The 25,553-nt window shown below is 35.7% G+C and overlaps 2 protein-coding genes across 4 annotated transcripts in view; one reads left to right on the top strand and one right to left on the bottom strand.

Moving 5' to 3' along the window:
• The window catches only part of Plod (procollagen lysyl hydroxylase), a 210,222-nt gene extending 190,166 nt beyond the window's left edge, over positions 1-20,056 (bottom strand). For 2 of the 3 annotated variants that reach the window (XM_081737177.1, XM_081737178.1), the window contains exons 1-2: positions 19,929-20,056; positions 8,649-8,783 (exon numbers count right to left, since the gene is read on the bottom strand). In XM_081737177.1, coding sequence (XP_081593303.1) covers positions 8,649-8,783; positions 19,929-19,998 — 205 coding nt within the window. In that variant the 5' untranslated portion in view covers positions 19,999-20,056. Of the gene's footprint in view, positions 1-4,866; positions 5,044-8,648; positions 8,784-19,928 lie in introns of those variants that run through there. The other variant, XM_081737179.1, reaches the window with a different exon arrangement.
• The window catches only part of Gbeta76C (guanine nucleotide-binding protein subunit beta-2), an 84,107-nt gene continuing 63,645 nt past the window's right edge, over positions 5,092-25,553 (top strand). The window contains exon 1 of the mRNA XM_081737180.1: positions 5,092-5,305. The gene's annotated coding sequence lies outside the window, so the exon portion shown is untranslated. The remainder of the gene's footprint in view (positions 5,306-25,553) is intronic.

Genomic DNA, 25,553 nt, shown 5'->3' with positions numbered 1-25,553 from the left:
TTCCAGGTCACGACTTATGAATTTCCAGGTCTATATGTTAAATCATAGTTGGTGTATTACAAAATTAATTTACAACACTATTCTAAAACACATTGTAAATGTCGATTCCTTTATGTTCGATACATATTTTGTTATAAGAAGAGTATATTCTCCAATTTGGTTATTTCAATAATACGTTGGTCCCTGGTTTCCCCAGTCTCTCTTGACTATGTACACTCATGTCCAAAATTATTGTCGCATGTCTATAAACACGTTGTTGTAGGAATATAATTTGATAACGAAATGAAAATGAAATCTTTGAGTTTTACGTCCCACGATTATGCCGGTTAGGCTAAAGGAGACGGTGATTGAAAGATGAGTGAAATGGTGGAATGATGAAAGTGGGAGGAAACGGGAGAACCCCGAGAAAACCCACGAGCAAATTTGATAACGAATTCGCTCGGTAATTCTTATAATGTTAGTATGTGAATAATCGGCAAAGACATGTATGTGGCAAATTTCATGTCAAAAGAGCAGTAAATAAGAACACTAAAATGAAAATAAAACTTTCTTGTCCATTTTGGAACATTTTGTTTTACTCATTCTAATTTTCGTATGAAATTTACCACAAATATACATTTCCCGATTATACACAGCGTATTAAAAGTACGGTGCAAAATCATTATCAAATTATATCCTTACAAGAAGATAGTTATAGATATGCGACAATCATTTTGGACATGAGCGTACATTCAAAACAGATTCGTACTATGATATTATTTTTAATTCGTCTACTAGCCTTCGAAACTTGTGTTCTATTAGCAGCTTCGTACTTCCGCAATGAGATTACCATAAGGACCCAACATGAAGCTCCGAAAAAGGCGCGCGGTTGCAGGGAAACATCTTACAGAATTTGGACCAAATTCGTATAACCGTGCTCCAATTCGTAATCAGTCACTTGCAGTAATTTTGATAAAGTCACAATGTATTCCATTGCGGTCTATTTCTGTACTTTAGCATTCTTTGGGCGGAACATTTACGGAAATAGCTCCAAGACTTTCGTGTGCAGAGTTCATAATTTTCTAGTTAAGTATGTAGAATATTGATGATATTACCCTTTAATGTACGATTTGGGAGGTTAGGTGAGGCTTGTTCCCTTCTAGTGTCTAGACTAATATGTGATTTTTATTTCTGTGTTATAGTTTGTCCTTCGTCAATTTACTCGTGTTAAAAGAAACACCACATAAGTTAGTTTTGGTGTTTATAATCTTGACGATTAAGCAGTCAGAAAACATGGTGATTTCGTATTATGTGGGGTAGTGATAACCGTGTTGTTGGACTTGCTTAGAGGAAATTTATTGTTGATAATACTTTAATGTCCTGGAAACGCATTGCACTATCCTTATTCATCGATTTCACTATTTTCCTCACACTGCTCAGAATATTTTGATCTCCAGTTAACATATTTCGGAAAAAGTGCACTTTGAGCAGAACATCCACAGGAACCAATTCACAATAAATGGCAATACGAGGTTACACGCTATCTTTTTAACAAAATGGGTTCAAACTTCCCTAACCCTAAGCTAACCCGACCCTACCCTACTTATCTCTACATTACGTTATATGAATAATGCCACATCCTATGACAAAAATCACTTGTTCTGTTCAAAGTGCACTTTTACCTATATTTCAACATAATGTGTTTTGTTTTGGTTTTACCACCCTTCTCTAATGATTCGTTATGCATTGTAACTTGTTGGTGACATGATGATACCATTTATCGCGAGTGATACTCAGAGCACATGGTTTTCTTTTGATCCTGTCGGACAGGATAGACTTTCTGGATTTTAGAATATCGTGATCTTTTTTTTATATTGTTGTTCTATTTTTAACGTGCATTAAGTCGATATGAGTTATTTTACTTGGAGATCGATGGATATAAAAGTAGAATAAAAAATGAAATCTTTAAGTTTTACGTCCCACGATTATGCCGGTTCGGCTAAAGGAGACAGTGATGATGAAAAATGAGTGAAATGAAGAAAGTGGGACACGGGAGAACCCCGAGAAAACCCACGAGCACGATGTTTGTCCACCACAAAGTCCACACGGCACGAGCTGGGATCAAATATAAAAGTAGAATGGATTACCTCATTGCTGTATGCATTGCCTCACTTGCAAATGGTTCTTTGCTTTATGTAGCTTCCTTTCTTTTCTGTCTTTAATTTTGAGATTATTTTTTTAAAAAATATAATTAACTAATTGCTGTGTCACTATCTATATAACCGTTTTCAAGTTTTGACCCATTTACGGGGTATCCCAACTACGGAAGTTTATCTTTCAACTGTTCAGTTTTCCAGGTTTAACATAATAATCTTCACTGTATTATACATGGTTTTGTATTAATATCTTTACTTGAATAATTTACTATATCAAGTAATGCTCATCCTTCTGAAACCCGTAATTTTTTTTAATTTTTAGCGTAAATGTTCTCAATCCACTTCATAGTCAGAATATGAGATAACACTATTTTATAACAAAAGTCCATTTGTATGTGTGCTTCTTACTGCGGCATCTTTTATACATGATGATTACTCAGTAATCCCAGTCACTCAGTATAATCATCCCTTTCAAGATACTAGGGGTATTATTTAGTTTCTCCCCCAAAACACTTGGTAATGTCTCTAGCTCACTAAGTAGTGATTATGGTTCGTTATTCCTAATTGTGATGAGTATAAATACAGTGTGCATGTATGATGTAAAAACTACAGTACATAAAACTAGAACCAACTTGTGCTAGGTGGCCACTAAAAGGCACGAATACCATCTAACCGAGTCAGGGCAGGAGCGCAGCACGGGGGTCCGAGCTGCAGCGAGGAGGTGAGTTCGTATGGACCAGGCGCGTCAGCGATGGTGGATATACGCATAAACATTGTCGTTTACAACGGCTCACTATAAAACACAGTACCGGCTTCGGAGCACATACCCCATATACACACTCAAATTTACAGTATAAAGTGTCCACGGTAACAAACCTGTAATTCATAGTAATTTGTGCTGCTCATAGCTAGCCCTAATTCTCGAATTTTACATTAAAACTTGCCATATTTATATGTAACACTTAAACTGTGCGGATGAATTTTTCGGTGCGGATTTATTGTACATCCATACGTTAATTCACTGTATATCGCAGTAAATCTACTCTCCGTACCTTAAACAATCATTCCTTCACATTTCTCAGTGTACATTCACTTCGGGGTCTTTTGTGGACGTAATCCATAAAAACTATCGTGCAAAAAGCACTAATGAACTTGCGCTACGTTGGTAGTAAAAAAGCTGAGTGGCGGCAGAGGTGCTGCAGGAGGGCCTAGCGCTAGCGTGTCTGTAGGAAGCAGGCGCATTAGCGACGGTGGGTATACACATAAACGAGGATAGCGCGAAACACTATATATTGCATTAAAAGAAAACTTATGTTATGGATTATTTAATTATACATTATTATGGACATTACAGCTATCACGGTAACCATATGGTTTCATTGCTTACACATTGGTGTTCTAAAATACCGGTAACATGATAAATTATGCAAATTTTACAAATATATGGATCCGTTAACTCTCTCTAACACTGCTATGCGGGTTAAGTGCTGTATCACTGGAACAATTTTAGGAATGTGCCGGATCAATTGGAGAATTTATTTCAGAGGAAAACTGAGTGAAAGTCAGGTAAGAGTATAGTAAATGTTAACACAATGGTTGTCTTTGATGTTGTAAGCGGCACTGTATGTGGAGGCGGATGGACTATTTCGCGGAGAGCTACACTTGTTTTCTACTATACGGATCCATAGAATGTAAAATGTACAGAAAAATTTGGGCGTACTTAATTTGCCCATTTCATGTCGAGAACAGAACACAACCAAGCCCTGCGGGGCTTCTAATCCGTTACTACTACTACTACTTATACTATGGATCCGTATAGTAATACTGCATGCCTAATGTAACGTAATCTAACGTCAGTTAATGTAATCCAACCAAATATAACCGAATGCAGTACATTTTTGTACTTTTTTTTTCGATTTTCAAATTGGTCCGGCGATACAGCACTAATGCCCTTCTATACTTGCACATCATGAATTCTCATACTACCTTCCGATACTTCACTTCACCAAACTTTGTATACTGTGGTTAATGGTTAGCTTATGGACTAATTTCTGCTTAACAGGTGTAACTTTGATTAGTTTTTTTTTTTTTTTTTTTTTTTTAATGTATATACATTCCCACAGGTAAGAACACAACATATTTCGATTATCTTCACATTGGTCTACTAAAATATTATTACAAACATGTTCTATAAATTTTACAAATATGTGGATCCATACAGTAAATCGGCACCTACTTTTCTGCGAGCAATTTGTAGGAAGTAAATAATTTTCACACCAGCATTCATGAATACCGCAGTTTATTTCGTTTAATTTTACTTCACAAAACGAAGTGCAAAGTTGTAATCATGGTTTAAGGAACTACCATTAGATTACGGTTAGCTCTTTAGTCTACGACTTTTTTTTTTTTTTTTTTTTATGTAAACATTCTAGAATTTTAAGCGCAAACGATGAATATAGCATCGTTCCATGGAAAACAAAATAAATTCACACTATTTCTGATTGTAACATACAAAAATTATAATTCCACCAGTGTTTAATAACTGAGGTATATATTGAAAACATTTTTTTAAAAGAAGTAAATTCATTACACTATTTAACACCATTATACATTCATCATATAGTGTGGAATTTCGTATGCATAAGAAGGAGGAGTCATAACATAAAGTAAACAAATAAGTGGGCATGTCGAGTCTGGTTATACTGTACTATAAACATGCTTATGTACTTACCTTTTCTGTTCTTTCTGTCTTTTAACGAGGCTCCATTAAATAATGTTGTGAAGTAAAGAAGGAATAAAATCAGTGCAACCCTTAACCACATCATTTTGCTCTCCCGTGAATCCCGCTTCTGAAAAGCGGACAAGATTCGTACGAGATGCTGTAGAGGAGATAAAACAATTCCCACAATGCTGTGCACGAAAATAAGTGATATACAAGTAGCGTTGTGTGATTCCACAGGTTGGATGCAGACGATTTTTAAATGCTTCAGTGGTTTCCTATATTGCACGACAGTAGTGAAGAATATAATTTAACATAACAAGAACCGAATAACTAAAAACATGCACAAATTATACTTTTCATCAAACGCTCATGAACTTACAAAGAACGTGAAATTTTCTATATATATAAGTATGTTTGTCTTTGTCGTCTAGAAGGAATAAGAGAAAAGGTATTGGCATTTATATTTTCCTTTTAAATTTGCATTGTGATTTTTTTTCTTTCCGTTTTCTTCATAATTAAGTGGTATTTTATTAGATTTTATTAAGTGTAATTAATCTAAAATAAAGGAGAGAAGCTAGAACAAAGAGGTTTTAATGGTTGACTTTCATTAGAAGGCATTTCTATTTTCAGTGATAAGGTATTGATTTTCGACAAGTGCTTTATAAAACGACGCTAGCAGTGGCAGCGCATGAAGGAACAATTTCTTTTGGAAATTCACTTAAACGTTACTAATCGTTAAACGTTTTATAATCCAATGCTAGTGTAAAAATCTTTTTCTTTTGCCTATATAAAGTTTCGTAGAGCCTCTCTATTAAATTATTAAATTCAGGAAAGAATATATGTTAGATATGTTATTTTCGATCGTATTCACATAATATATTTAGTAATTGAACATTTTGAATATTTTCTTTTATTTCTATCCTAGTTGTGTTAATATTATTTAAGAAAAAACTAGAAATATATGTACAACTTATTGTACACTGTTATATAATTTATTTCGTAATGATTATTAGGAAAGTTATTATTATTATTATTATTATTATTATTATTATTATTATTATTATTATTATTATTATTATTATTATTATTATTATTATTATTGTGAGTAAAACTTTAAGTAGATGAACAATCATTTAATATTAAAAGAAAAACTTTGATTTAATGAATTAACAAGATTTTTAGGAACTACAAAAAAAAAAAAGGATCAAAAGATAGCGATCTCGGCCAAGAATTTTAGAAATGATCAGAAAAATGCATCAAAAGATTGCGATCTTGTTTCTGGATCTGGGGCCACAAAATTTTTGCACGGCCCCTAAATCGTGTTTCCGTATTTCTTACGGAATAAGAACATCATACTGACAAGGGACGTATGCGAACCTCGACAGCTAGATATTTATGAAAATTGGTATCCTGACTAATTATGGATAGCTAACCATCGTCGTGATAGTCACTCGGTACGGAAATGCCTTATTTACCCGCTACGTATAATACATATACCAAGCAAAAAATGAAATGAAATCTGTAAGTTTTTCGTCCCACGGTTATGCCGGTTATGGTAAAGGAGACGGTGATGATGATAGATAAGTGAAATGGTGGAATGAAGAAAGTGGGAGGAAACGGGGGAACCCTGAGAAAACCCACGAGCACGATGTTTGTCCACCACAAAGTCCACACGGCACGAGCTGAGATCGAACCAGGGACCCCAAGCACCGGAAGTGAACGCTCTACCACTGAGCCACCGCGCCCCCCTAAATATACCAAGCAGTAACCGAGTGAAGCTGTACCGAGTTATACCCCAAAAACGCCAGAAAAAGCAAGATATATGCAGGTATAAATGTACCACTATGGCTTGACACCTAGTCTTCCGTTCCGAGCGCTGCTATCGGCTGAAGGAATTCCACTCCCTTTCGCTGAGGGTCTCTCGCTTAGCAACAGCTGAACCCTTATTGGCTCAACGCATGGGTGTGTCGAGGGTGAGTTTTAGTTCGCATTTTTGCCACGGCTCAAGAAATTTTGGCAGCACTTTAACCTGATGCCTACGGGAGCGTGAGCAAGAACACTGTAGTAGTGCCACACAAATAGTATTGCCATTCCAATACAAATTTATAGTTTTTCAGATAGAACGTATACCATTTTATGGCATTAAAACAATTGGCATAAAACGTGAAAGAAAATAAGCAAAAGGTGGGTTATCATTGTTTCCAAATAAGGGAGATATGAGACACTAAAGTTGAGAAATTATAGGGTCCGTGCAGAGAAATGAATAATGTGAAACAAGAAGAAAACTGCAGAAGGGCCAAATTTACAGTAGAGAGTAAACTACAGCATGCACAGCATCCAATGACTAACGTGCTTGATACAGGATTCGCCCAAAAAGGGCACATGGTAGAGTTGCCGTAGAAAGAAGAAGTTCCATGATACATTATACGGAAATGTGAACAACAAGTTTTTCTGTAGCGCAGCAACTCCAACGGCATTTGTCTGAGATCGTTATCTCGAACTGTTCCTGAGTGCTATAAAACGAACTGTATTGGGATTGCAACACTGCATAAAATCCTGCATGCCTTGCAAACCCATGAAATGAAGGCGTAGCGCCTGCAAAGAGTACAGAAATATATGGCACGAAATGTAACAAATCTGTGACAAGAAAGTACATCAGAATCGATTCGCAAAGATTAATGAATTGTAATAGGTGTCAATGGAGAGTATAGAAAATGTATAGTTAGTATGTGAGACAACGATGAAGATAAAACACACTGCATTCAGGTTACCAGTAATATACAGGTGCAAGATATTTTAATATAATACACCAATAAATACAACAGAAAAGCCACAGATAGTATGGTAAAATACATACATTTCTCGTGCTAGCCGCACATTCGACATGACATATCAAATCCGTTAGTCAATGAACGCTGTGCATGCTGTGGTTTACTCCCTACTGTACATTTGGTCCTTTTGCAGTCTTTTTGTTGTTACACATTTGTTCGTTTCATTGTACGGACCCCATAATTTCTCAACTTTAGAGCCTCATATCTCCCTTATTTGGCAACACTGATGACCCACTTTTTGCTTATTTTCTTTCACGTTTTATGTCAATTGTTTCAATGACATAAAATGATATAAGTTCTATTTGAAAAGCTATAAGTTTGTGTTGGGATGGCAACACTGCTTGCGTAACACTACTGGCGTGTTCCCCTCCGGTAGGTATCATGCTACCTGCATACATTTTTTTCATTTTCCACGTTTTCCCTGCGTTTTTGGGGTATAACTCGACACAGCTTCACTCGGTGAATGTTTGGTATATATATATATATATATATATATATATATATATATATATATATATATATATATATATATATATATATATATATATATGTAGCGGGTAAACAAGGCATTTCCGCACCGGTTGACTATCACCACAATAATTAGCAATCCACGATTAGTCAGGGTACCAATTTTCATAAATATCTAGCTGTCACGTTTCGCATACGACCCTTGTGAGTTAAGTGATACTTTGAGTGTGGTTATACTATATGTAGTTCTCCAGATATAAGGCCTAGAAGAAAATTTTTGCCTGAAGTATATTGGATGTTTTGATCCATGGAGAATATGTAGTATTAATAAGATTGTTCGACGAATATTAAAACTAAATTATAACATATATTTCTATTTCGATTCAACGTATTTTCTGGTTATAAAAATTATACGTGTTTTGATTTGCTAATTACAAAATTTATTTTTATTTCACTACTTCATTGTTACATATGGTTACTTAAAAAACTTACCGACATCTGCTATGTCTTCTCGCACTAAGTAATGAGATGTATCGGTGCCAGCGAAGCAGAATTCACCTGCAGATATATTAGGGTCTAACGGCCTCACGTCACAATCGGATAACACATGCTCTTGTTCCAAATTAGCTGAAATAGAATTAAATAGTAGGTAATTATTTATTTTCACCTAAATAGAGAGAACAATTGATAACAAATAACGAATTACTTCCATAGATGTAGAGCAAACTGCATTCGTAATTTAGGTGGTCTGGTGTGGCCACTCGCTGGTCTATTGAATAGTGCTCGAGCTTTTGATGCACAGAGTCCGGAATTCGACTCCGTGCGGAAGAAAGGCTCGGATTGGCTCGGATTCCAGCTTAAACTATGTAGATCCAGAGCATAGGGTCTTGAAAAGTTATGCTAATAAGAATTTGAGGAATGATTTAAAAAAAAAAATACATCAAAAGATTGCGATCTTGGCCAATAATTAGTTTTTAGATTTCAACAGGTCCTAAATAGAGTTTTCGTATTTTTATGGAATAAGCACATCATACTGAGTTAACTAATAGTTTGAGTTTGGCTACACTACATGTAGTTTTCCCAAGGATCTTATAAAATAAAGGATCTGCCCTTACAACAAAATCTTGAAGCCATACGTCACAGTTTCACCACCCCTACTCTGCCCACTCCGACCAATAGAATCGCAATGTTTTGAGCCAACAATCATGGCGGAAACGAAAGTAGCCAATCACACGATGGCGGAAACGAGAGTAGCCAATCAGACGTGTCTATGCTCGGTTGTTTTTTGGCTTCATCGGTTTAATAGGATGAAGGTACCTATGGGCAGATCCTCTATTTATAACATCCTTGAGTTTTCCAGATATAAAGCGTACGTTTTTTTTTTTTTTTAATTGAAATATTTCTATATTGGATTTTTTGATCCAAAAATAAATTAATTGAAAAATTTAGTTGCTTAATCGGACAGTGATTTTGAGAAAGAGCAACTTGGGTTCGTTTCACATCAATATGAATACGAAGCGAACATAAAAATATGTCACATTCACGTAGTTATTATCTTGGGCGCGGAACACCTGCAGTGGTGATTTCAGAAAGTGGCGCGGGAAGAAATCTCCCCTGGGCCACGTAATCCACCCAGGGATCATACATCTTATCGTGCTCAATGTGAATTCCCAGTATTTTCATAATATTACTTTTCACCTCCAGTGTATTGAGATTCCTCCTCGCCGGAGATAATCTTCATCACTGCCTGAGTTCCTTCCCGGCGGGAGCTCATGTGGATCGGATTCTGTGTTAAGTCTTAGGTCCATGTCTCGTATAGCCTCTATGCTGAAAAGGAACATCAGACTCAAACCAAACACTAAACGAAATTAAGTATTCTAGGGTTAAAATTAGATCAAATTTGGGCCGCGATGGTTCGGTGATAGAGGGGTTACCTCTGATACTTGAGGTCTTTGGTTTGGACCCAGCTCCAGCCAAGTGAGCTTTACGGTGGACAAACACCATGTAAGTGGGATTTCTCGGGGGTCTCCACTTTTTTCATTCAATTGTTTCCTTCGTTATTTATTTATTATCATCACTGTACCCTTACCCTCTGTGCGTAATCGTGGGACGTTAAACCCCAATGTTTTTTCAAAATTATGAACTTTGTAAAAGCACAAATAAACACACATGTGTGGGTCTATCTGTTCATATTATAGTTGACCTATAAAATAATCTGGTCAGTTATTATTTGCTAATTTTCTAATTGATAATATATATCAAAACAAAATATACTGTGAAATTGGGAATATTTGTCCTATTTAATTAGAACTTAGTGTTTATGGCTTTATCTTTTTTTAAAAAAAAACAAAGAAAAAATTGCCCAAGGATAATCAAAATGTGAGGGGACTGCATTGCGACACTGTTTTGGTATATATACTAACTTACGAGGGGTGGGCAAATATATGGAAACTCACATTAGGTTGCGTTTACCTCTGACTAATATAGCGTACGACAAACTTTGGCATGCAGAACTGCTTGCAGTCTTCTTGGAATGGCTAAGTCCTGTATAGCTTCCAGAGGAATCTTATTTCACTTCTCTTACAAAACCTGTGCAAGCTCCTTTAGCGATGATGGTGGTGGATAGTGTGTTCGAACATTTCTCCCCAACACTCTACACAAGGGTTCAATAATATTGAGATCAGAAGATTGGAGGAGGCCAAGGCAGATTTGCGACTTCCTGTTGGTGCTCAGAAAACCAATCCTTCACGTTGTGAGCAGGGAAGTTGTCATGTTGGTAAAGAACATCACCATAAGCGAACAGGCATTGCACCATTGGTTGAACTTTTTCGCTCAAAATGGCCACATAGTTGTTGGCAGTGACGTGACCTTATGCGTAATGACAGGTCTAACAAAATACCGCGATATAGCAGTCCACATCATGACGGAAACCCCATCATTGTTCACTTGTGGTAGCAAACAATCTAGATCGTAAGCTTGGGATGGCGTTCTCAAGGCGTAAAAATGGTCAGAAGTAGGAAATAATGTAAATGTCAACTCATCTGATCAAACGACCTACCATTTCTGCAACGTCCAGGTTTTGTAACTTTGACACTTTATCCTCTTCGCAGCATTTGTCTTTGTGATAAAATGTTTGGAAATGGTCACTCGTCCATAATACCTTGTTTATGGAGTCCCGATCGTACTGGTAGGTTTTGTTGCTGGTAGGGTTTTAAAGCACGATATTTACTTCATATGTTACATTTCTAGTGCGGATTTCTTATTTTTCATCACAACCCTCCTCAATGTTCTTCCGCCTCTAACACTCAAAACATTTTCCATAGGTCCATAGATCACATCAAATGACGTCATTTAGTGTGATGCAGGGTTAAAAGTGAGGGAGATGACGTTCCACCACTTCCAAAAGTATCTAAGGCGCCCCCCCCCTTCCTAAAAAATTACAATGGGCAAAGATAGGCAAGGGGGACGGCGTGATGTCATGCATCCCCCTACCTTTTCAGATCCATTTTTACCTCAGAAGTGATGTTATAAAAATTTAGAATGAAAACTATAATTTTCTAATACAATGAAAATATCTATTGGATTATCTTGTTACATTTGGCGAATGTATTTTGTTTTGTTTTTATAATTAAGTTGTTATAAACAATTCAAACGCTCTCATTTTCTCTCTAAGTGCCATCGCACTTGCAAAAATTAAATGAAATATTTTGTTTTAACACCCACGACCATGTTTTTTAGCTAAGGGATACGGGTGATTAAAGCAAGTAAATGAATGATGGAAGACTTGGTGGAATGAGAATGTGGAGGGAAATGGGAATACGCCGGGAGAACCTACAGATATCATTATGTCTACCACAAATTTACTTGCCAGGGGATCGAATCAGCGATCCCACACAGGTAAGCGTTCTACCACTGAGGCACTGTGTCTCCTCTTCTCATTTGCAAAGTAATGGGCGCATAACGGCGCTCTGCCGCTAATTTTGACGGTGGGTTGAGTTGAGTTGGTTTTGAGTTTAACGTTCCGTTCAGCAGCGAAGCTGTATGAGACGTAGGCCTACTGATTAACGTGGAATCCGAACCATATGAGCTTCCGCCGGGAATCGAACCCGGATCTCCCACGCCAAAGGCGCGTTCGCTAACCGCTTAGCCACGAAGGAGCTCAATTTTGACGGTGGAAGCGACACTTCGACCAACCCATAGGCATCAACCATCATTGCAAATTTGATCCGATTTGTTTAAGTATTAATGTGTAAATAGTACAGAGGGGCCCAAAAGTATTTATACAGTCCCGTACTGATCAACTTGTTGCTTTTTATATCATTTCTTATTGTTATCCATCAAGTAGACTTAGTTTCTTTATTATTTGTTCTTAAAGCCTTTTTACTTATATCTCAAGCTCGGAATAGCCGAAGTAAATAAACCCATAAGCTACAATGTTATACTTGATCAATGCATGGGTGTATACCTGTATTGTGGCCACTATGTATTTAGGTATATTTAGTGAGAATAATTTAATATTTCTTTTAACATGAAGGCTATATGAGATGTGGATCTACTGATTAACATGGAGCCTAAAGTATATGGTATCTTTCAATACCCTGAATGAAACAGCAACTTCTGCCCAAAGAGGTGTCACCAGAGCAACTCATACGTTGAACCTGTCAAATGTCGAGGATCCACGCCTTTGGGAGACCCGTGGAGGATAAATCCTTTTTACATTTTCTTCTTTCAATTGTGATTTTTTTTTCAAGTTTGAAATTCCCGACAGCGACAGAATAATCATAACTTTTCTAGAGATTAAAAATACCACAGGAATATTTTTTACTGTGGTAATGCATGTTAATGAAATCTTAGAATCAATTTTATTATTATTATTATTATTATTATTATTATTATTATTATTATTATTATTATTATTATTATTATTATTATTATTATTATTATTATTATTGCTTTTTCGAGTAAAATGCCACTGCAGACACTTGAAAAAACTATATACAATATACATACAATATTAAAAATGGCTAGGGAAATCTGATTTTTAAAGCTTCAAGAAAAAGTGCTTCTGCTTGATACCGTTGCGTACCACCAGAAAAAAATGATTATTACTCTCTATTGAAACATCAATTGTAGAGAATAGCGTGGAAAATTATCTAGAAAAGTCCGGTTTAATAGTGAGATTTCATGCGGTTATTCTTTGTTTTTGCTGGATGTAAGTACTTCTCGCGCTGCTTTCATGAGCGGTTTGTGTTAGGCATACTTACAGTATTATAATAGCCTTTCCAAGTTGACCTCCTGAAGTCTGCCAGGAGGAAGCTATTATTTTTCTGTTTCTGTTATGATCTCGGAAAATGAACATTTCTAAGAATCAACACGAGCACTGAGCAACCATAAATTGCAGTAAGATCGCACCGTGTTTGTTTTGTATTGATTTACCTTATTTATTTATTTATTTATTTATTTATTCAAAAATTGAATATAGGGGCCTCGATGGCTCCGTAGGAGAGCATTCACCTCTGGTGCACGGAGTCCCTGGTTCGATCCCAGCTCGCGCCAAGTTAACTTTGTGGTGGACAAACACCGCGTGCGTGGGTTTCCTAGGGGTTCTCCCTTTTTCTTCTACTTTCTTCATTTCACCATTTCATTCATTTCTCATTATCACCATCTCCTTTAGCCTAACCAGCATAACAGAGGGACGTAAAACTCAAAGATTTCATTTCAAAGATTTCAAAAATTGAATACTTTTCTCAATACAAAATCAAAACCAAAGCTCTGATTCTAGAATTTAACAAAAGACTGGTCGGCTGCAGGCTTGCAGTCAGAATACTAAGACAAGGGGTGCTGAGGAAATTTTTAATCAGCTAATTTGAATTTATCTTAAATTCATACATACTGTACATGTCAACAAACTGAAAGTTTAAGGAGGGCTGGTCGCATGGCGGTTGCCCCCCCCCCTGGCTACCCTCAAACTACGGTCCTGCTAGGCCAAATATGCTAGCACGTCTAACTCTGCGATAGGAGGTCAACGTATAGACCCCAGTGGCGGTGAGACTGGCTTTGGAGTTCCTCTGCGGAACTAAAAGAAAAGCAAGCTCTATCTGAATCATAAGTATCATAAATTGAGGGAAACTTGAGTTCGTCTTCAACACCTCCCCCGTCGTCTTTGGTAGAATCAAAGTTAGCGAGCATTCTAACATTCTCATCAGAGACGAATAATAATCCTTTAATGGAGCTGTATTATTATTATTATTATTATTATTATTATTATTATTATTATTATTATTATTATTATTATTATTATTATTATTATTATTCCCTATTGTTCCTGATCCTAAAAAGCAAATGAAACATTTTGTTTTACGTCCCACATACCTTTATATGCTGTTATCTGTAGGCTATTGCAGAAGGATGATTAACGAAAGTGAATGATTGTAAAATATTGATAAAATGAAAATGTGGGAGGAAAGAGAGAATGCCCAGAAAATCCACGAATACGGTATTGTCCACCATAAGCTCATATGGCCTAGGATCGAACCAGAAGACATTCATACCAGAGGTGAGCGTTTTACAATTGAACCATCGTATCCCCATTCTTCAATTGTAAATAGATAATGTTGCCATATCACAAGTCAACAGTTCAATCGATTTATCCGTATGTTCATCTATATCTACATTCATATGTGCTATGTACTGCCTTTATTTAGTCATTTATGTATAAATATTTGAATTGGTAAATATGTGTAACAAAAATTTTAGGAAGGATTTAAAAAAATCGATCAAAAGATTGCAAGAAGTTTGGGAATGGTCCATAAAATGCACCAAAAGATTGCGATCTTGGCCAATAATTAGTTTTTGGATTTGGGGCCACAAGGGCGAGGGCCCTAAATCGAGTTTTCGTATTTTCTACGGAATAATCACATCATACTGAGTTAAGTGATGCTTTGGGTTTGGCTACACTGTATGTAGATTTCCAGATATAAGGCTTGCAAGAAAAGTTTTGATTAAAATGTATGGGATCTTGGATCAGGGGCAACAAAATCAGGGATCTTAGGTTTGAACGGTCTCTAAATCGAGTTTTCTTATTTTCTATGGAATAAGTACATCATGCTGAGTTAAGTGATAGTTTGGGTTTGGCTACATTGTATGCAGTTCTCCAGATATAAGACGTAGAAGAAAATTTTTAATTGAAATATATTAGATCTTTTGATGCAAAAATTTTTAAAAAAGTAATAATTTTAGAGCTAACCTGTTTGTCCAAAACCGTGCTATGCAAAGTCTGCAGTCATTGGAAAATAACGTAAGATCACATTCCAACCCATTTCTAATTGAAAAGAGAATCTACTTCTGGATATGTGACATGGATTCTAGATTCTAGACTGTCTAGCTAAAATATCCAAAATTTATCCCTGTGCAATTTATTTCCAGCAGAGAGTTCACACGGTTTTTTGAATTCTTTCAAGAGAACTCCCTGGAAAATGCCATGAACACCTTGGTGTGCCACGAAAATTTTGGTAGAACAAAAATTTTATTCATCACTACCGTAAATAATAATAATAATAACATTTTTATTATTAAAACTTAAATTATAACTAAACATGTTGTTGCTGAGTGTTTTGCATTCTTAGGTAACACCAACGTTATGAAGGATGAGATCTACGAGTACTATTGACATGTGCTACATACAACGACCGGGGCTTGAATCACGTGAAGTTGGCATGTGTACAGACCATCATCCAACATGAGCCAGTACATTATAGACCGTTCCCTACTACATTACCTAGCTTTCAAGAGAACTGGCGCACCGAACCACGCCACTGACCTTTGCTACTACAAATAAGCCGTGACAATTATAATAATGCCAATGTGCTATGAGTGAGATGTCCAGAAAGGTGAGATTCTCACTAAAAGCTTTCAACCTTCCCCTACATTTCAAAAATTATATTGTGATAAATATTTTTAATGACATCCCTGAGAATAACGTATTAAAAAAGAAAAGTGTTGTTGTGCTGCATGTATTATAGAAGTCCTTTAACTGTTGTGGAAAGTACAGTTGTTACTGATATCTCGTGATGTTGAAACCTTACAGACACAACAAATCCGTTTGCCAAACACACATACACATATCCCTCAGCTATGATTTTGTTTCTTTACATATTGAGATTTTTCTTCCTCATTTCTCCAGAAACATGAGTACTGAGCACAGTATTTCGTTATTAGCCTATGGTATAATATGTTTACTGTATATTGGATTGAATTTACACATGAACTGTAAATAATCTAAATTTTTGTGACCTATCATTAACGAACATCTGTCATTTCCGAACAAATAACTATGTCCCACAGTTATCTATTATTTTTAGTTTTCACTATATTATTGGGTCGATGCATAAGTTCGTGCGGTTCTTTAATTCAAATACAAATAGAACATAGACATAACATTAACATATACTACGAGTGTAACACTCTACATTGCATACATTTTACTGTCAATTACATTAACTCTCCATCACTCAGTGATGTATTCATCTCCACTATCTATGACCTTTTGCCAACGTTCAGATAGTAGTTCAATGCCTCGCCTGTAGAACTGTTTTGGTTTTGACTGGAAGAAATCTGTTAGCCATTAGTCAAGAGAGGTTGTGCTGTTTTTTCAGCAATTACTTCATTCCCGTACACTGACAAATTGTTCTCGCAGCTTCTGCTGCACTGGATCCTTGGTTAAACTCGATGAGTAAAATGTGACGGAAATGATCACTTTTCTCAAATTAACATTCCATATTCGTTTGTCTGTAATATATACAACAATACGTTCACAAAAAAAAAAAAAAAAAAAAAAAAAAAAAAGCTGTGTTCCACAACACACAAACTCCAAACTACGGTTAAAAAAAAAGCGTAATAACGAGAAACAATCGCTTCACGCCGCATTATTGCCAACCCAAAAGAAACCCGCACGAACTTATGGATCGACCCAATAGTTTGATTCACTTGAGCTTAATTTCCATTTCAGCACTGACGATATATATATACATGAGATGCTTATATGAATGTTGAAATATCGAATCCTCTACTAAGTTTCGTATTGAGCCAAGTTCTCCCTCACTGCCAATGGCACCCACGGACCACAGAGGTCAAAATAAAGCGAAAATTATTATATGATGTTTTACTCTCCGGAGTCTCCTTCAACCGCTATGGGGAATCAAAATTTCATTATGTAGCAACGTCTCAGATTAACTTTAGTTACCATCTGGAAAGAATCGATGTAACTATTTGATAAATTGATACGTCTACTCTATGGTTCCCAGTGGCGGATCAAGGATATGATCAAGGGAGGGGTTAAACCATAGTTTGCCGCTTTATACGGTGTAAAACAGGATCGAATTCCATTTTATCTAGTGTAAAACAGGATCGAAGTCAATTTTATCCAGTGTACACCTGATGGTCAACGGGAAGGGGGGAAGCTATAGCCCCTTTAGCCCCCTTGGATCCGCCCTTATGTATATATATATATATATATATATATATATATATATATATATATATATATATATATATATATATATATATATATATATAGCGCTTTACTTTGACTTATAGAATAGTTCTCTGTGGGCACCATTTTTAGAACACCCGATATACAAAAAACGCATGCTTACAGATTTATTTTCAACAAGGTTTCCGGTGATACAATATAAAACTAATGTTTGAAAATACTGCGAACTGAAATATGTAAAATGAGACATAACATCTATTTGTAGTTTTATTTATTTATTTATTTATTTATTTTTTAGTTTAACGTCTCTCGATTATGCACCGAGGCTAAGAATATAATAATTACAATCCTTATGACAATGAGAGAAATAGTGAAATGAAGAAAGTAGGAAGAAAGTCCACGAATATGGTTTTTGTCCACCACAAAGCGCACTTGGCGCAGGATGAGATTGAACGAGGGTCCTCACGCACTGGAAGTGAGCGCTCTACCACTGAACCACCGTAGCACTCGAAGCATAACTCATGAATGATCAATCTTGGTATCAGAGGTCTATGATGCTGAAATAACGGCAGTAATGTTTCTCATCTAAATTAGTCCAAAAATGATTCCGTTCTCTTAATTATATGATTGTTGTATATATATTTACCAACCGTTATTTTAGTACCAACCATAATCCTCATTGTAAGGTATGCGAGCAAAGGGCTCCAGATTGAACGAAGTATTGTGCTTGGATTTGCTAAGACAAAATTGTATAAGCACACACACATATATATATCTATACTGTATTTATTACATCACTAAACAAAGGATCTGTATATATGATACGGGCTGCGTGATTGAGATTTGAAGAAGTTTCAGTCCGATTCCCAGTGCGTTTTTAGCTCATGCTGAATAGTAATTTAATGATGATGAAACGTCAGAATGCTTGTCAGTAGTTCTTTGCAATTTTAGTGGAAAACTAGCTGAACCTGCGCTATTTACATAGCGCACAGTTCTAATATGAGGGTGAATCTCCTTCCCACTTCTCACTCTATTTGTGCAAGTCCCTTTACGGACACAAGTAAAGGACAGCAAGACCCTCAAAAGGAGTGAATTGCTATAGACAAACATATAAATGTAGTATTTTAATATATAAAATGTTGGGGTGAGTTTGTATCAAACTTGGATAAGTAATACAAGATACCAAATGCAAATATCTTTTTCTCATAATTCCATATCCGAGTACGCCTCATTGTGGGTCCCCAAGCCTTTGAAGTTGCCAGCTTGCAATAGGTTCTTTCATTCAGATTAAAGCAAAACGCCTGAAATGTCCATCAACCCGCTATACGTAGCTCCTCTACTGGTTGCCTATCACAGGGGTAGCAACCTTAACGTTCTAGTTGCAATATTGAACTAATAATGTTAAAACGACGCCTAAAATCTGAAATATAAAAATAAAGACATGCTTTTTGAAAATTTGAATGAAAACTGGTAAATCTACATAAAATTTGGAATCGACCAGCAAAAACGGCACGTTTCTAGCACTTTTGGTTTCGAGATCTCATTGTCGAAAGTATTGGCCACAAACATGTAAACTTTTCTTGACCACAAACATATAAACCTAGCATTTTAGTATATACATCTCATATTAAAAAAAAGTTTGCTCTTTTGATTCATAGTGTTCTAAATAATAATCCTGCATCTCCAAATTTTCTTGTTGCTTTCTTTCTTTCTTCATGGTTTTAGAATGTAACCACATCACACACGATAAATGGAACCTAGACTATATCCTCTAACCGTCAGAAACCTCAAATACAAAAATGGTCAAACACCCAAACAGACAGAAACCCAAATCACCCAACGAGTAACTAAAACTCTCGAGAGCCAGAACTGGCTACAATCTCAAAAACATGTTTTACGCAAGTCCAGAGAATCCCAAGCGAGAAATGTAACAGAGGTGGCTGTTGAGGGTAGTCACATCGGTGAAACTTTAAAATTTATCGCTAAGGAAAGAAAGCTTACAGTTTTCTGAAGCTGTATTAAGCTTTCTTCGTTTAGGTTGTAGCGATAACAATATTTTTTACCGATATGAATTCCACCAAGATCCGCCACTGACACCCAATCGCAAAAGCGGTAAAAATTTTCAGATGACTTTCGAAAAATACTTAAAATGTCGTTGATATGTGTCACCCGATTTAATTAACTTAATAATTATATTTAAGAAGAATATCTCAATTACTTTTTTTTTCTATTCATCACTTTTCATAATTTATCACTGATTGATAGTTTGAAATGTACTGTACCTGCGAATATAAAAACTGTAAACAATAAACAACGTTGCCACATAGTTGATCCACTAACAAGCACTCGCATGCACACCTTGTTGCTTGGAGCAGAGCAAGGAGAAGACTGCTCATTTAGCTTGTCTTGTTCTTTTTCGATGGACTCATTCGAAAACCAGAGCTAACGGAACTTCCCTCACTGCAGCTCGCGCGTATCGTGGCTTTGCTAGAACGTGACGTCACGCTTTCGGGATTACAAAATTACCTTCTAAAATATTAAAGCTCAAAATTTAATAACCAAAATATGCAATCGATCACTACCTACGTGAATTTCCAACAATTAAAAGAGGGGTTTCCAAACTTCCAGAGTCTGCGCCGCATTTAACATCGCACGTTTTACTTGCTACGTCCGTGTATCCTTCTCGCGTACCCCTAGGCACAGTTCGACATCCAACTGTGTACCCATGAAGCTATTTAAAAGAAATTAAATCGAAATTAACTTACTGTTCTTAATTCACATGTTCTGTTGATTAAAAAAGGAAGCAAATATAGACCCAACAAAATGATAATAACTGTGTCAATCAAAAGATTATTTACAGCAAGATAAAATTCATATCCGAAAAAATTAATATGGAAAATTTCAAAACATATTGAAGACATCCCGTTCTACTGATGAGGATTTTCCCCTCATTCTCCCTGAGGACAATGTTAAAAATTTAAAAACTAAAAGTAACTTTAGAACTAACCTGTCAATGAGATGACTAAGCTTCTTTACAAAACGCCAACTCCTCGATTCTTGGTCGAATCTTCAGAGTTCGAGAATCAGAGCCGATTCTGGATTCATGCAATTTCTGTGCTTCGTTTCTATTTATGTTAATGCAGAGAAACTCTGTTCCCGCAAATATTTGATGGGATTGGAAGAAGTTGTGAAATAGCAATGCCACTAATTTCCTTGTACTCTTTTCGAGCATAAATACAAAAGACACAAATTGACATGTTATTGAATTTCATTTGCAGTGAACTGTCAACAGATCAGAAATTTGCACCAGACCCCCAGAAGCAGCATTACTTACCTCCAGAAACATCTTCGAGTACCCCCAGGGGTACGCGCACCCTCGGTTGAATAGCACTGACTTATACGGTATCCCCTTTATCAAAATTTAATAACCAAAATATACAATCGACCACTACCTACGTGAATTTCCAACAGTTAAAAGAGGGGTTTCCACACTGAGAAAAAAATGTAGGTGGCGTACTTAAAAGGTAGGTTACACGCGTAATTCCTGTAGTTTCTGGACTTAACGTACAGCAGATGTATAACTGAAAACGCATGATTTATAATACTTTTCGTAAAAGTGTGCCACCTATAATCCTACGTACTTTCCGTACGAAACAGTATAGGCTCTCAGGATCTCACATACAAATGGACGTATATAACATATAGCTGAAGAATATAACATAAGTATAAGCATGCAATATACGAAAATTGTTAGATGCCAGACATCCTGCAACGGCATGATGTAACACCTAAGAGCAGTGCATATGTAACATGGATAACGTATGCTCCATACTGATTTATGTAGTAAGCAAGAGCATTCCGTATATTTGTACAATATGCCGCTATCCGGAGAACGGATTTTTCTCAGTGCAAACTTCCAGAGTCTGCGCAGCACTAACATCACACGTTTTACTTGCGATGTCCATGTATCCCCTTTTCCTTTCAAAATGTCGAAGCTTGATATATTTTGAAAGAAAAATACACTTTAAATTAATAGCTTGTATTATTTCAAACATTAGATTACACAATTAGAACACAATCACAAAATATAATAATAAGAAAATGGTGAGATAAATGGACACATTTTATTTTTAATTAAGTATCTTGATTATGTTCCAAGGTTAATGTAGGCAGAGATAATGAAAGGGATATGATATGAGAGGGATATGATAAATTTAAAATAAAGGAAATAGGAGGAAGTGAGAGTACATCGAGAAAACCCACCACAAACTCACTTGGCTTGGGATCAAACCAAGAACTCTTAGTAACAGAAGTGAACGTTCTACCAGTGACCCATAATAATAATAATAATAATAATAATAATAATAATAATAATAATAATAATAATAATAATAATAATAATAATAATAATAATAATAATAATAATAATAATAATAAACGGATCTGCATAAATACAAATTGAAAAACATGAACATCTTTCCATTTATGTGTACGGAGGGTTGTATAAATAAGAAATTTTAATCTTGGATATGTTAATTATAAATTAATTTGTAGGTTCCAATGTATTAAACTATTGGACTGGAATGCGATGTTTATCACCAAACTGAACATGCGCTATCTTTCTGGCTATAATTGTTCCGAGGTGTATTACCAAAGAGTTGAGCTTTAATAATAAAAGTGCACATTAAATCTCAAAATCTCATTAATTAAACTTATTGTTAATTAGTTTAATAAAAGCGTACACTAAATTTCAAAAGATCTGTACCGGTAGTGTGGTGTCACAGCGGATATGAGTGATACAACACAGAAACAGGTAGAAGAAAGCGATGCGAAAAGGCAACCTAACTGGGAAAAAGAGCTTAAAAGACGAAGAAGATATTTCGTTGTACTAGATTTTAGTTAGACTTAAATTTGAGTCTGCATCAATAATTTGGAACTCTGTTTAGCCGATTATACTCACGTAAGATACAGTAGATTAAAAGAAGATTCACTAAGTATTTATGTTTTTTAAACTAAATGATTTTACTGCGTTTACGTATGAACAAGGGGCAAGAATTTTAAACCTTGATTTACTTAAAAATAGACACTTGTTAAATGACCGAATATAGTAAAAAAAAAAAAAAAAAGTTTGAAACCAGTAAACTGTCCAACATATATCTAGTTCAAAACTTTGTAATAAAGGTACCCTGACTTATAACAAGACAAAGAATGATAGTAACATCAACGATAGTAATACGACTGTTTTAGGGAGATGATTAACCAGCTATGAAACAAAAGAGAACGTAAGTCATAAACTGCATCTTCAAATGCTTTAATAATATAGTACGTATTAATATAACCAATGTAGTAAGAAACCTCAATGACTGCTATGAAATTCTAAGAAAGGAAGTGACTTTTCTTTTTATCTGCATTCTTCTTGTTCTTGTAAATGTATTTAGTTATTATTGTGACAGTGCTGTATTTAGGATATCGCTGTTCCTAGCACCACAAATAAAGAAATAATAATAATAATAATAATAATAATAATAATAATAATAATAATAATAATAATAATAATAATAATAATAATATTATTATTATTATTATTATTATTATTATTATTATTATTATTATTATTATTATTATTATTATTATTATTATTATTATTGACATAATTCACGTAGGTTATACACCCTGACTCAGAATGATATTTTGATCGGAAATAAGCAAAAGTGTAACTCGAATAAACATAAAATGTAATTGTAGCAAAATTAAATTCTCTTGCCTTATTCTCTTTAATTATAAATTAAAATATCTTAAACCAATTATAGTGACTAATTAGTAAGTTATACCATAACTGCTATATTAATAAATCACACATTTGTTTTTTCTAGTACTGAACAACTACCAACATAGAGAACAAAGTAATATCACATAACCTAACTTCACACAAAGCTCTTTCGATTTTGGTCAATTAACATACCTTAAAAGATACGAGGAAGGATCAATAAGTTTTCGGACTAGAAAAAAAAAAAGAGAAATGATCTTCATTTTTTAAATTTTCAATGTAGGCCTAGTCTCCCTTTTGGCCTCAATACACTAGGCCAATCGATGTTCCAACATTTCCATACCCTTCAAAGAAACTTTCTTCGAGACTGTCAAAATACTCCTCTACCGCACACATGACATCGTTATCACTGTCAAATCTCTTACACCAAAGTTGCTCCTTCAAATTTGGAAATAGATAGAAATCACTTAGGGCCAAGTCTGGTGAATAGGGTATGTGCTCGATCAATTCGAAGCCAGCATCGGGAATGGCTACTATTGCAATTGTTGACTTGTGGACCGCAGTATTGTCCTGATTAAAGAGCACTTTGCCTTTACAGTCTCCTCTTCGCTTCTGTTTGATGGTTTCACGCAAGCTTCGGATTAAGTTGGCGTAAAAGTCACCTATGACGGTCTGTCAAAATGAATAAATAGTCAATGAATAAAATTCCTTTAGCATCCCAGAAAACTGATGCCATTATCTTCCCGGCACTGGGTATGACTCGGAATTTACGGGTGCATGGAGAACCATGATATTTCCACTCCATAGATAGCTGTTTCATCTCCAGATCGAAATGATGTGCCCAAGTCTCATTCATAGTTATAAATTGCTTGTAAAACTTCTCTGGATTACGTTTTATCCTGGCCAGAAGTTCTTGGGAACAAACCACTCGCTGCCTCTTCTGATCTATGGACAACATTCTTGGCACCCACCGAGAATATAATTTTGCATGTGTAGAACATCGACCAATATTGACTGCGTTGTACCATATAATACGTCAGTGTCCTCTATGATTTTGCTCCTAGTAATTCTTCGATCATCCATAACGATACCATAGATCTTTTGTTTACGTTTTTCTTCATTCGTCACGGTGCATGGGCGACCTGTGCGTGGTGCGTCTCTCTGCCAAGCTTGAATTCGTGACACCATCTCTTTAGCGTGTTTGCACACGAACCGACAGAATCAGAGAAAGCCCCGATAATATCGGTGTCGGAGTCGGCGTATTTTGTACACGTCGCCGACAATATCGGTGGAAGCCCCGACAATATCGTTGCCGGTGATGAACGAAGTAAGCTACACAAATATATTCTGCACTGTGTTTCTAAAAGTCTTCTCCATATATGAAAACAAATAAAAGTAATAATAATCGGGAAAAATATTTTTTTAAAACAAGGACTACAAAAACGGTTCTGAAGAGGTGTGGAGAACGGTACAAAACTTAGAAAAAATAGGTCTGCCTCGCATGTTTAGATTTAACAGTGCCGTTTTAAATAGATGCCGTAAACATATTATTTTCGTTTCGATGAGAATTGATGCTGCGGTACATTGCAAACTATATTAGTTTTAACTTTTGTTGAAACACTTAGATATCGTATATATGTATATTATTTTGTTTTCCATGCAATTAACACTAATGTCATAGTAGATTAAATGATAAGATAAGGTAATTTTGTTTTACATTGCTTCATACATACACTGGCGCAAATCTCGGGGGATGAAGGGGACATATTTCCTCCAATCCTGGAACTGAGAGGATTGTCCCCCCCAATAATCCGATTTGAAATGTGTTTTTGTGGGGAGAAATTTGATTATTTGTGTCCGGTTACCACAAAGGAAAGTGAGATGAAATTAATGTCCACTGAGAATAAGCCTCAAATCTGCCCGCCTCCCAATGTTGAAGACAACTCTGCTCCCCTGATACTCCACAGCATTGTTTCTCGACTACAGAAATATTTTGAACATCGCTATATATATATAATATGGAAACGATCTTACCCGTCCCCCTCCCCTAATGTTGAAGACAGATTTGCGCTGTTGCATACATACCTGTCGTTTCTCGTTTCTTTTTGTCCATGAACTCAAAATCCTGGACAAGGCTTGC

This window comes from Thermobia domestica, chromosome 13 (genome assembly GCF_964235325.1).
Source record: "Thermobia domestica chromosome 13, izTheDome1.hap1.1, whole genome shotgun sequence".
NCBI lineage: Eukaryota > Metazoa > Arthropoda > Insecta > Zygentoma > Lepismatidae > Thermobia > Thermobia domestica.
The sequence above is the reverse complement of the archived record's forward strand: the minus strand, read 5'-3'. Positions and strand labels throughout refer to the sequence as shown.